Source organism: Myotis myotis, unplaced genomic scaffold (genome assembly GCF_014108235.1).
Source record: "Myotis myotis isolate mMyoMyo1 unplaced genomic scaffold, mMyoMyo1.p scaffold_m19_p_6, whole genome shotgun sequence".
Taxonomy (NCBI): domain Eukaryota; kingdom Metazoa; phylum Chordata; class Mammalia; order Chiroptera; family Vespertilionidae; genus Myotis; species Myotis myotis.
The window spans coordinates 73,572,271-73,584,986 of NW_023416368.1; the positions used below are offsets into that span (position 1 = coordinate 73,572,271).

The 12,716-nt window shown below is 44.5% G+C and overlaps 1 protein-coding gene across 1 annotated transcript; it reads right to left on the reverse strand.

Annotated features, from left to right (window-relative positions):
- Positions 1–2,261, reverse strand: DEFB135 (defensin beta 135). Its single transcript, XM_036313038.1, has 2 exons — positions 2,204–2,261; positions 1–170 (listed from the first exon to the last, which is right to left on the reverse strand). The coding sequence occupies exons 1-2, from the start codon at positions 2,259–2,261 to the stop codon at positions 1–3; spliced, it is 228 nt and encodes a 75-aa protein (XP_036168931.1).
- Positions 2,262–12,716: the final 10,455 nt, after the last annotated feature.

The following is a 12,716-nucleotide window of genomic DNA, read 5'->3' on the forward strand; positions in this document are numbered from 1 at the left end:
CTATTTCCCAACTATAACAGGTAAAAATTTTGAGTTTATGCAACACAGAAAATGACTCTCACAAAAAATGTGATATTCTTCTTTTTTGCGACATGTCTTTCTGCAAGAACCTTTCCTTCGCCAGCATGAAGAAAAGAGGCTTCTTACATATGCATTCACTCCACTTCTAACTGCCAACAGAAACAAAGGTAAATAAATGCACAGTGTCCTGTAGGGTCGTGGTATCATGGATAAATTAGATTGTAGGCTATACTTTAGAACTTTCTCACGGTAGGGGGGCAGAAGGGAGGGGTAAGAGATCAACCGAAGGATTTTTATGCATGCATATAAGCATAACCAATGGACATAAGACACTGGGGGGTAGGGGAGGCCAGGGGATTGTCAAGGGCGGGGGGGAAAAGGAAACATATGTAATACCCTTTGTAATACTTTAAGCAATAAAACTAAACAAAAAACAAAAAACATCCCAGTCATGTTATAGCTGGATGCTGCTTTTTCAGTTGCTTTGAAGTTATTTTCCAGAGATCCTGTCACAAGTCTTTAGTTCCCATGCTCCCCACTTACATGTGCAGGTCACAGAGCCCAGCAGATTCAGCTTGGGACAAATTGCAATGGAAAGACCACTGTGGCCCTGGCCCGGTAGCCAGTTGGTTAGAGCATCGTCCTGATACAGCAAAGTTTCAGGTTTGATCCCCAGTCCGGGCACATACAAGAAGCAACCAATGAATGAATAAATAAATGAAACAACTTCTCTCTCTCTCTCTCTCTCTCTCTCTCTCTCTCTCTCTCTCTCTCTCTCTCCTTTCCTCTCTAAAAATCAATAAAATAATTTTTAAAAAAAAGATCATTGTGACCTAGAAGTATTTCCAGGAGTTTTCAAAAGGCCCTAATGCAGGAGGCATGCAGGGTCTGAGACAGTACCAGGCAGTTTGAGATTGTCACAGTGTTCGTTTGAAGAAGGAATGGTCACTGACCCAGAGTTAAGGAAACCCGTGGTTCTGGCCCTGCATTCCCAATAACATTCTCTGAGACTTTTTGTCAAGTGCCTTACTGTCTGCCTTGGCTGAATCGCAGGGTACGTGAAAATGTCGCAAGGGATAATGAGTGTGAAGTGGTCTGAATACCTAAAACACATATCTAAATCTTTTGCTCATACTTTTCCTAACCTTAAGACCTGGGTGCCTCTGCAAGCTGAGGAGTAGGGGAGGAAGGGGAGGAAGGCAGTTTAAGAAGGTCCCCTACTGAATTATCCACTCTGTGCGCTAAGCCTTATCAGTCTCTCCACCCAGCTGGTCCATGGACTTTGTAGGGTGAGGATAATCAATTTGCTTATGACCACAGGCCATTTGCAAACAAATTTTCCCTTTAGTCCCAGGGGATAAAGGAGTCCAGGGGAGGCACAATGCAAAGTGTCCAGAGGTCCTGCCATCCAGACAGCAGCGCAACAGCAGCAATCTCAATGCCATCCTCCTCTGTGCCTGTCTTTGGAGTACTTCGCGTTTGGCCCTTGGTGCTACCTTTTGAATATGCAGGTTTAGGGCCACGGGTAAAAGCTGCAGACCCCAGCAAACCATGAGCAAAACAGCTTTGGAGAACCTCCACTTTAGTGACTTAAATGGACCCTTCTCCATACTGTCAAGTGACTGGCTTCTGTCCAGAGAACATAAATGCTGACCCTTCTAACTGATGTTCCATAGGATCCCATTATGCTGTAAGTACATTTGAACAACCAGCTCTGTATGCTGATTCCACTCAGTATCAAATTTGCCTTCATTTCTAAGATGGTGAGAAATCATGCGGGTAATTGACTTTGGAGAGCAAATTCTAAGAGTCCTAAAGAAACAGCCTCTCCCCCCACCCGCCCCGGCCCCCAAAATTCTACATGACCTCTAAAGGTCTCATGCTTTTGCACTGCTCCACTTCTGCCAATACCATCAGTCCAACTTTCCCCCTCTAACTTTACAAACTCCACAGACCAAAGTCTAGAACCCATTTCTCCTCTGAAGAGATCCACCTCTTATTTTGTGTCCTTAGCATCTTCTCTCTGTTCCCTGGAACAGCCCAGAGCACCCATCTCTGCTCACATCCCTCTCTGCTCCTGCTTTTTTCATCCAAGTCCTGCTTTTCTTCTCATCCTTCTAGAACTTCACATCCTCTTTCCCTTCACTATTTACAATCCCACGTGGAGGGGATTCCATTTTACCTGGTGGAACATAGGAGAGCAAGACAAGGACCACAAGGACCAAGATTAAGCTCCTCATGGCGGAAGCAGTCAGCAAAGGGACAGCTGAGAGGCAAGGGACAGTCACTCCATATGTAGCTCCTGAGAGATGAGGGGCTGCCTGGCTAGTGAACCTTTCAAGAACAAGAACACCTGCTTGCTCCACTGAGCAGGCCAATAAACTAAAGGTCTGACTTTGAACATGACGTCCCCTCAATTAAAATGCACTTCTTGAGCGTCACTTACAGGCTGCTGACTGAATTCACACTGTGTCAACAGCTCCATTCTAAGCCCTAGTAGGATGCTGTGTAGGTATCTTTGTATCTTCATTTTACATCCACTTAATGCCTATCATATGCAAAGAACCATAAGGTTACTTTATATAATTTACAAAGTGTTCTCAATCTCACACACAGAAAAAAACAAAACAGGCAGATATTATTCTCCCATTTTAAAAGCAAATAACATCAGGCTCAAGTGTGATAAATGACTTTCCCAAGTTGCCATAGATTGTAAATGGAAGCAACATGACTTACACACACATTTTGCTTACCTCCCGAACACAGGGTTAAAGTATGGCCCAGCCCAGTTCTACTGCAGCTTTGATCTATTTAGAGATATAAGAGTTTTCCAAAGAGCATGGAAAAATCTCTATAAGATCACCAACAAAAGTCTGGGGAGCACACTGAGCCTTACAGGTCCCAACTGGACAACCTATCTAATAAAAGAGAAACATGGTAATTAGCGTACGACCGCTACCCTTTCCCATTGGCTAATCAGGGCAATATGCAAATTAACTGCCAGCCAAGATGGCGGCCAGCAGCCAGGCAGCTTAAAGCGAACATGAGGCTTGCTTGCTTCAATGACAGAGGACTCCAACGTTCCCTGCCTGCCGCTGCAGGCCTCTGAGCTGCAACTCTAAGCAACTATGTTACAAATATAGAAGCTAAACAAAACCCCAGAAACCTGCTTTAGTCCGCTGGGCTTCAGCCAGCAGGATCGCAACATTGTTTCAAATACAGAAGGTAAACAAAGGCCAGAAACCTGCTTTCAGCAGCGGAGGCCTAAGAGCTGGAGCCAAGCCTCAAAGCTAAAGCTGGCCCAGAATAAAAAAAAAGAAAAAAAGAAAAAAAGGAGTGGTTGGGAGCTTCAGTAACCCGTCAGCCTGAAAACAGCCCTCAGCCCCTCACCCAGACTGGTCAGGCACCCCAGTGGGGACCCCCACCCTGAAGGGTGTGTGACCAGCTGCAAACAGCCATCATCCCCTCACCCAGGCTGGCCAGGCACCCCAGAGGGGACCCCCACCCTGATCCAGGACACCCTTCAAGGCAAACCAGCCAGCCCCACCCATGCACCAGGCCTCTATCCTATATAGTAAAAGGGTAATATGCCTCCCAGCACCGGGATCAGTGGAGCCGAGAGGCCTCCCGGAACCGGGATCAGTGTGACAGGGGACAGCACCCAAACCCCCTGATCGCCCAGCGGCTCTGTGTGTGACAGGGGGCGGGGCCACAACCTCCCTATCCGCCCTGCTCTGTTCGTGACAGGGGGCGGCGCCCCAACCCCCTGATCGGCCCTGCTCTGTTGGTGATAGAGGGCGGCGCCCCAACCCCCACCCTATGGGCCCTGCTCTGTGTGTGATAGGGTAGAGCCATAACCTCCCCATCAGCCCTGCCCTGAGTGTGACAGTGGCGGCGCCCCAATGCCCTGATCAGCCCTGCTCTGTGGGTGATAGAGGGCAGCGCCCCAACCCCCTGATCCGCCCTGCTCTGTGTGTGACAGGGGGCGGTGCCCCAACTCCCCTATCGGCCCTACTCTGTGAGTGACAGGGGGGAGCTCCTCAACCACCTGATCGGCCCTGCTCTGTGCATGACAGGGGGGAGCTCCCCAACCCCCTGATGGGCCTTGCTCTGTGCATGACAGGGTATGGAGCCTCAACCTCCCTGATGGGCCCTGCTCTGTGCGTGGCAGGGGACAGCGCCCCAACCCCCTGATTGGCCCTGCTCTGTGTGTGACAGGGGGTGGCACCGCAACCTCCCCATTGACCCTGCCTTGAGTGTAACGGGGGCGGTGCCCCAACCCCCCAATCGGCCCTACCCTGAGTGTGACTGAGGGTGGCATCGCAACCTCCCAATCTGCCCTGCTCTGTGCATGACAGGGGGCGGTGCCCCAACTCCCCAATCGGCCCTGCTCTGAGCCCGACCAGGGGCTGCACCTAGGGATTGGGCCTGCCCTCTGCCACCCGGGAGCAGGCCTAAGCCAGCAGATCGTTATCTCCTGAGGGGTCCCAGACTGCAAGAGGGCACAGGCCTGGCTGAGGGATCCCCCTTCCCCCCGCCCGAGTGCACAAATTTTTGTGCACCGGGCCTCTAGTATGTTATATGCTGAGTAATGTGAGATATACAGGAATTTATGACAGAACTCTTGCTTTGGGGAACTAAATGTCAACAGTTTGATAGTTTACAAAGTATTTTAACCATCTGATATGTATAAAGACTATAGAACCCAGAGTCAGACAACCGACTTCTGATCTGGACTCAGCTTGATAGGGTTTTTTATGAGAACCTTACTTCACCTCTCTAAATGTCAGCTTTCTGTCCTGTGACATTGGCTGTATACCCTCAGTGCCACCCATCACCAAAGCTTGTGTTGAGGTCAAATAAAATAACTCTTGTAAAAAGTCCTTTAGCCTGAACGGTGTGGCTCAGTGGTTGAACCAGGACAGTGGTCAGCAAACCGCGGCTCGCGAGCCACATGCAGCTCTTTGGCCCCTTGAGTGTGGCTCTTCCACAGAATACCACGTGCGGGCACGCATGTACAGTGCAGCTGAAACTTCATGGCCCGTGCGCAGAAGTCGGGTTTTTGGCCTGAGCAATTCTATTTTGAAGAAGTGGCGTTAGAAGAAGTGGGGGTATGTTCACTGAGGTCAACCCCTCAGATTGAGGACATTTTTAGCAAAGGCCAGCTTAGGAGTACCCTAATTAAGTTAATAACAATGTACCTACCTATATAGTTTAAGTTTAAAAAATTTGGCTCTCAAAAGAAATTTCAATCGTTGTACTGTTGATATTTGGCTCTGTTGACTAATGAGTTTGCCGACCACTGAACTAGGAGATCATGGTTCAATTCCCAGTCAGAGCACATACCCAGGTTGCAGGCTCAATCCCTAGTAGAGAGCATGCAGGAGGCAGCCAGTCGATGATTCTCTCTCATCATTGATGTTTCCATTTCTCTCTCTCTCTCTCTCTCTCTCTCTCTCTCTCTCTCTCTCTCTCTCTCTCTCTCTTCCTCTCTCTGAAATCAATAAAAACATTTCTTAAACTCCTTTTATAATGTACATATAAGGGTCTGTTAGACACATATAACAGAAGAAGACATCTAAAACTAGAGATGGGCCCAGCAGGCATGGCTCAGTAGTTGAGCATTGAGGAGGTCATGGTTTGATTCCTGGTCAGGAATACCTGGGTTGGATACCCGGGTTGCAGGCTCCATCTCCTGTGAGGGTCGTGCAGAAAAACAGCCAATCAATGATTCTATCTCTTCAGTGATGTTTCTATCTCTCTCTTCCTCTCAGAAATCAATAAAATATATTTTTTAAATAAATAAATAATAAAACTAGAGATTATACAGATAGGGCTCTAACTGGAGGTGGAAGGGCTAGGACAGGAACCAATTTTTTCATCACTCTGTCCCATGTGTTTTTCACCACATTCAATATATATGTATATATTAACATATGTAATTATATAATTTAATCACTTTAGTGGAGTCTTGTTTTCTAACTTCAGGAAATCTGTGATGTGATTGGGATTACACATATGAGAAGACTCATAAGAGAACTTCAAATCAAAAAAAAAAATCACAAATCACTAAGTTGGAAAAGAATAGAAGACATGAGTTTGGAGGACCCCAAAGGGAAATGACTGAGTGAGTGCAAGTGTGCTAAGTAGTCCTGAGGACCACTCTCTAAGCTGGAGCACTAGGAACAACCAGATCTTCATTCTCTCAGTGTTCTGATCCCCTCTGGCTCTGATTCCCTCTTCTCCAACCAACCTTCTTGGCCTCCAGCTCTGCTCATACCACTCTTCTACCTCTGAGTCCCAGTGAAATTCAGGGTAATCCTCTGAGGATACTGCTTCCTAGTAGCCTTTGCTGATTGAACACTATTCATCTGCTGGGGCTCCACACACCATTGGACACGCAAGCAGCATTTCACAATCTCTTAGCAGCCTCATACTATTTCCAGAACAATACCAGACATGACCCTGACATGATCTTTTCCTCTACTCCACCTGCACCGAATTGATCATTAAATCTTACCAATTCTGCCTCCAACCTATAGCTCAGCCCCATCCATATCTCTTCATCTCCACTTTCACCATGCAATTCAAGGCATCGCCATCTGTCACCAATTTAATGGCTTCCTAACTGACCTCCCATATCATCTACTTATATAAAAACCATGGGTGGTGTTCATCACATCCAGAAGAACAGCCTCGACCAAGCAGAAGGAAGTCAGTCCTGCAGGGGTTATCTTGGCAACGGCTGTGCCCTCCCCCAAGCTGTTTCCCGGAGCTGTTTCCTGTAAGGGCGGGGTTTGAGGCAGGAACCCACCCTGGGAGCGTGGAAGCATATCTTTACAAAGTGTGCCGTGCACCAGCATGGCCAGGGGTGAACCTGAGTGGGAGCAGCTGAAAGGCTTAGAAAAGACAGACAAGAGAATGAAAGTTGGGTCTCAGTGGGACGTTGCTTCTCTGAGAGACAGCAACCACGTCCACAGCCATGCCTTTATTTTATAGCAGATGCTATGAGGCAAAGTAAGGGCGTGACCAAGATGTTCACAACATTCTCCTGGGTTTCAATCCTACTCAACTACATGCACCTGACCTCTATCAAGCCTACATCACTCAGGCACGTGGGGCCACATGTTCGGACCATAGCTTCAAGCTTACAACTACAGCTGTTGGCTATAATTGTGCTGGAAGGACCCTGCCCTCCAAGCTGGGACTTGCATATGGCAATGAGAGGACTATGCCCTCTCATCAGTCCAAGGCTTGAACCTGTCCAAAACACTGTAGCGTCTCCCCACAATAAAGTTTTAATTCTGTTTCTTTGTTACTAATGTTGTGACCCCACCCCATAACAAAGAAACAATTTCCGGAGGATGAGGCCCAGGAATCAGGATTTTAAAAAGATTCCAGGTGATTCTAATGTGCAGCCAAGGTTGAGAACCACTGCTATAGATAATATTAAAAATATATCTAAACGTGCAATTCTTTGTCCAAAAAATGAGCATGTTCAAAAATTAAATGAAGAAAATTTGGATATACTCGATGGAGATTTTCACACATATTTGAGTGATGATTCCATTGATTCCACAGATGATGCTGAAAATGAAAACTTTCCCATCGAATTTCTTAATAGCATTACTCCTTCAGAAATGCTGTATCATAAATTAAAATTGAAAATGGGTGCAATCATCATGCTATTGAGAAATCTCAATAGTAAATGGGGTCTTTGTAATGGTACCAGACTTATTACCAAAAGATTACGACCTAACATTATCAAAGCTGAAGTATTAACAGGATCTGCAGAGGGAGAGACTGTCCTGATTCCAAGAATTAATTTGTCCCCATCTGACACTGGCCTCCCATTTAAATTGATTTGACGATGGTTTCCCGCGATGCCAGCATTTGTGATGATTATTAATAAATCACAAAGACAAACTCTAGACAGAGTAGGCATATTCCTACTTGAACCCGTTTTTGCACATGGTCAGTAATATGTTGCTTTCTCTCGAGTTTGAAGAGCATGTGATGTTACAGTTAAAGTTCTAAGTACTTCATCACAAGGGAAATTAGTCAAGCACTCTGAAAGTGTTTTCACTCTTAATGTGGTATACAGGGAGATATTAGAATAAGTTTAATCACTTTATCCGTCATTGTTTGCATCACTGTTGTTTTCATATCATGTTTTTGTTGTTTTCATATCATGCTTCTGTTGTTTTTATATCATGCCTCTGTTGTTGTTATATCCTTTTGTTACTGTTTATTTATTAATAAATTTATATATGATTTTCATATACATTTTACTAATTTCCTTTCATCTCTCACACTTCTATTATAGAGAAAGGGCAAATAGCAATATTAAAATATCTCTGCTAATTAATTCCCTTTTTAAAAATATATATATTTTATTTACAGAGAGGAAGGGAGAGGGATAGAGTTAAAAACATCGATGAGAAAGAAACATGGATCAGCTGCCTCCTGCACACTCCCCACTGTGGATGTGCCCGCAACCAAGGTACATGCCTTGACCAGAATTGAACCTGGGACCCTTGAGTCCGCAGGCCGATGCTCTATCCACTGAGCCAAACCGGTTAGGGCAATTAATTCCCTTTTAATGTGCACGAATTTCATGCACCGGGCTACTAGTTTTTAAATATTTAACATTCATCCTTTATGCAGTAACCAAAATTACCTTTATAAAATAAAATTGGATCATGCATTTGCCCTTTATAAAACTTTTCACTGGCTTCCTACTGGGCTAATGTAGAAAACTGCTTATGTCAGTAACAATACCCAGGCTTATCTGACACCTGATTGCCTCTCCCAGCCCAACTCCGCTCATACATCCATTCCCTCGCTGTATTCTATGCTACTTGACTTTATTTTTCTCAAACATGCCCAAAGCTTACACACATGGTATTCACACATCCGGGAAATCTGCATCACCCACCCACCCCAAGTCTTCACTTAACATTTATTCATTAAAGAGATGGTTTCAGTCTCTTCTATAGCATGAATTTTCTTGAACATTTTCCACCTAAATTATATTCTCCTTTGTTCATTTCTCTCATGGAATACTTTTTCATTGTTAGCATATAACGTATTAAAATTCTATATTCAGGCCCTGGCTGGTGTGGCTCAGTTGGTTGGGTGTCATCCGTGCACCAAAAGGTTGCAAGTTCAATTCCCGGTCAGGGCACATGCCCACGTTGCAAGCTCAGTTGCCTATAGAAGGCGTGCAGGAGGCAGCCAATCAATGTTTCTTTCTCCCTCTCTCTCACTCCATTCCTTTTTCTCTAAAAACCAATAAAGCCCTAGCCTGTTTGGCTCAGTGGATAGAGTGTCAGCCTGGAGACTGAAGGGTTCCGGGTTCAATTCTGTCAAGGGCACATGTTCGAGTTGCAAGCTCAATCCCTGGTAGGGGGCATGCAAGAGGCAGCCGATCAATGATTCTCTCTCATCATTGATGTTTCTGTCTCTCTCTCCTTCTCCCTTCCTCTCTGAAATCAATAAAAAATATATTTTAAAAAAATAAATAAAAATCTTTTTAAATAATACTATATTTGTGTGTTTTCCTTGATTTAATATTTGCTTCCTGCATTTGACTCACTTATATCATAGTAGAGGCCCAGTGAACAAAATTTTGTGCACTCGGTGTGGGGGCGGGGGGTACCTCAGCCAAGCCTGTTCCCTCTTACAATCTGGGACCCCTTGGGGGATGTCCACCTGCTGGCTTAGGCCTGTTCCCTGGGGGATTGGGCCTAAGCTGGCAGTCAGACATCACTCCGGCAACCCGGAAGCCCTCGGAGGATGTCTTCTTGCCAGCCGGGAGCAGGCCTAAATGCAGTCAGACATCCTTAGCGCTGCTGAGGAGGCAGGAGAGGTTCCCACCACCACCGTTGTGCTGGCAGCCATCAGCCTGGCTTGTGGCTGAGCAGAGCTCCTCCTGTGGGAGCGCACTGACCACCAGGGGGCAGCTCCTGCGTTGAGTGTCTGCCCCCTGGTGGTCAGTGTGTGTCATAGTGACCAGTCATTCCCAGTCGTTCTGCTGTTAAGGTCAATTTGCATATTACCATTTTATTATATAGGATAGAAGCCTGGTGCATGGGTGGGGCTGGCTGGTTTGCCCTGAAGGGTGTCCCGCTGGGGTGGGGTTCCTGCTAGGGTGCCTGGCCAGCCTGGGTGAGGGGCTGAGGGCCATTTTCAGGCTGGCCAAGCCCCCAGCAGGGACCCTCACCCCATGGGGGTGTGGCCAGCCTGGGTGAGGGGCTGAGAGCTGTTTTCAAGCTGTCCATGCCCCACAGCGACCCAAGCTCCCAGCCTCTTCTTTTTTTCTTTCTTTTTTTTTTTCAGTGCCTCCTTGAGCGGAGGCCATGGCGGGCTGGAAGCTGGTATCTGGGATTTATTTATCTTCTATAATTGAAACTTTGTAGCCTTGAACAGAGCCCAGGGATGACCAAGGCAGGCAGGAAGCTAGGCTTCCTCCATTGCTGGGGGCAACCCAAGCCTCCTGCTCACTCCAGCTCCATGGCCACCACCATCTTAGTTGGGTTAATTTGCATACTCGCTCCTGATTGGCTGGTGGGCATGGCTTGTGGGTGTAGTGGAGTGGTGGAGTGATGGAGTGATGGTTAATTTGCATCTTTCTCTTTTATTAGGGTAGATATACATGACATCATAACAATCAAATCCAATTTATTTTTCTAGGATACTCTATTTGTTTCCTAAGTCTCCCATAATAAAATGCTACAAATTGGGTGGTGTAAACAAGAAATGTATTATCTCACAGTTCTAGAGACTACCAGTAGGTATCTGAAATCAAGGTGACTGAAAAGTGGTCCTTCTGAGGGCTATGAGGGAAGATTTTGTTCTGTGTCTCTCTCCTAGCTTCTGGTAGCCTCAGGCATTCTTGAAGATGGTGTTCTCTCTCTATGTTCTTCACATCACCTTTCCTCTGTATGTTTCTGTATCTATGTCTAATTTTGCCCTTCTTATAATATGGTACATCGCTTTGTCATTAATTTATTTAAATATATATATATATACATATATATAAAACTTTTTTTGTAAAATATATAACCCAGAATAGTCACAGAGATGTAAATTACAGCATAGGAAACATATTCAGTAATATTATAATAATTATATATGGGATCAGGAGAGATCACTCTGTATGGTACATGATTGTCTAACCACTATGCGGTGCATCTGAAACTAATACAGAATAATACTGAATGTAAAGTGCAATTGAAAAGTAAAAAGAAAGAAAGAAAAAATGTGGACATCTGAAAGAACAGTCAAAAATGAAACTCTTTTGAAAAAATAAAGTATATGTTTGTGCTCTTAAAACATAAAATTAAATATATAACACACATACAAAAACATACACACAAAATAAATGTAGAGCTTCATAAATCATTCTAAGGTTAACCCCATAGTAAACACCACCCAGAACATGAAATAGAACTATGCAGCCACCCCAAAAACCCTTCCATGTACCCCCATCACAATCATAACCCCTCCAAGTTACCACCACCCTGACTTTTATTGGAAGCATGTCCTTAAATTTCTTATACTTTTATCTCCCAATTGTGCATCCTTACTAACTAACATTTCATCTTGCCTATTTATATTGGATATGTTTTTTTGGTCTCTTTTTATCTATTTGTTCTCCCTCCTGCTCTCCTACAATTCATCTGTTGAAGAACTTGGGACACTTGATCTGCAGAATTACCCACAACCTGGCTTTTGCTGATTGTATACTCACTCATGGTACAGTTTAACCTGTACCTCTGTCCTCATATTTCCTGAAAATTGGCATCCAGATTCAAACACTTGGTCAGATGAAATTACTATCCTGAAGAGATATCTGCACTCTCATGACCATTGCAGTGTCATGCAAGAGTAACAAATAAGATTCAAGACAATCCCCATTAAAATACCAATGGTGTATTTCACAGACCTGGAACAAACTCTCCAAATATTTACATGGAATAAAAAAAGACCCCAAATAGCTGCAGCAATCCTGAGAAAGAAGAACAGAGTTGGAGGGATCAGAATACCAGATATCAATCTATACTACAAAGCTGTTCTCAACACTGCCTGGTACTGGCACAAGAACAGACATATAGACCAATGGAACAGGACAGAAAACCCAGAAATTGACCCAAGCCGTTATGCTCAATTAATATTTGACAAAGGAGGCAAGAGCGTACAATGGAGTCAAGTCAATCTCTTCAATAAATGGTGTTGGGAAAATTGGACAGGTATATGCAAACAAATGAAACACCAACTTACACCATACACAAAAATAAATTCAAAATGGATAAAAGACTTAAATGTAAGACAGAAAACCATAAAAATCTTAGAGGAATCCATAGGCAGCAAACTATCAGACATATCTCATAGCAATGTTTATTGATACATCTCCTAGGACAATGGAAACTAAGGAGAAAATAAACAAATGGGACTACATCAAAATAAAAAGCTTCTGCACAGCAAAAAGAAACCATCAACAAAATAACAAGAGAGCCCACTGCATGGGCGAACATATTTGCCAATGTTACATCCAATAAGGGTTTAATCTTCAAAATTTATAGGGAACTCTACAACTTAACAAAAGGAAGATAATCCAATCAAAAAATGGGCAAAGGACCTAATTAGATATTTTTCTAAAGTGGACGTACAGAAGGTCAAGAGGTATATGA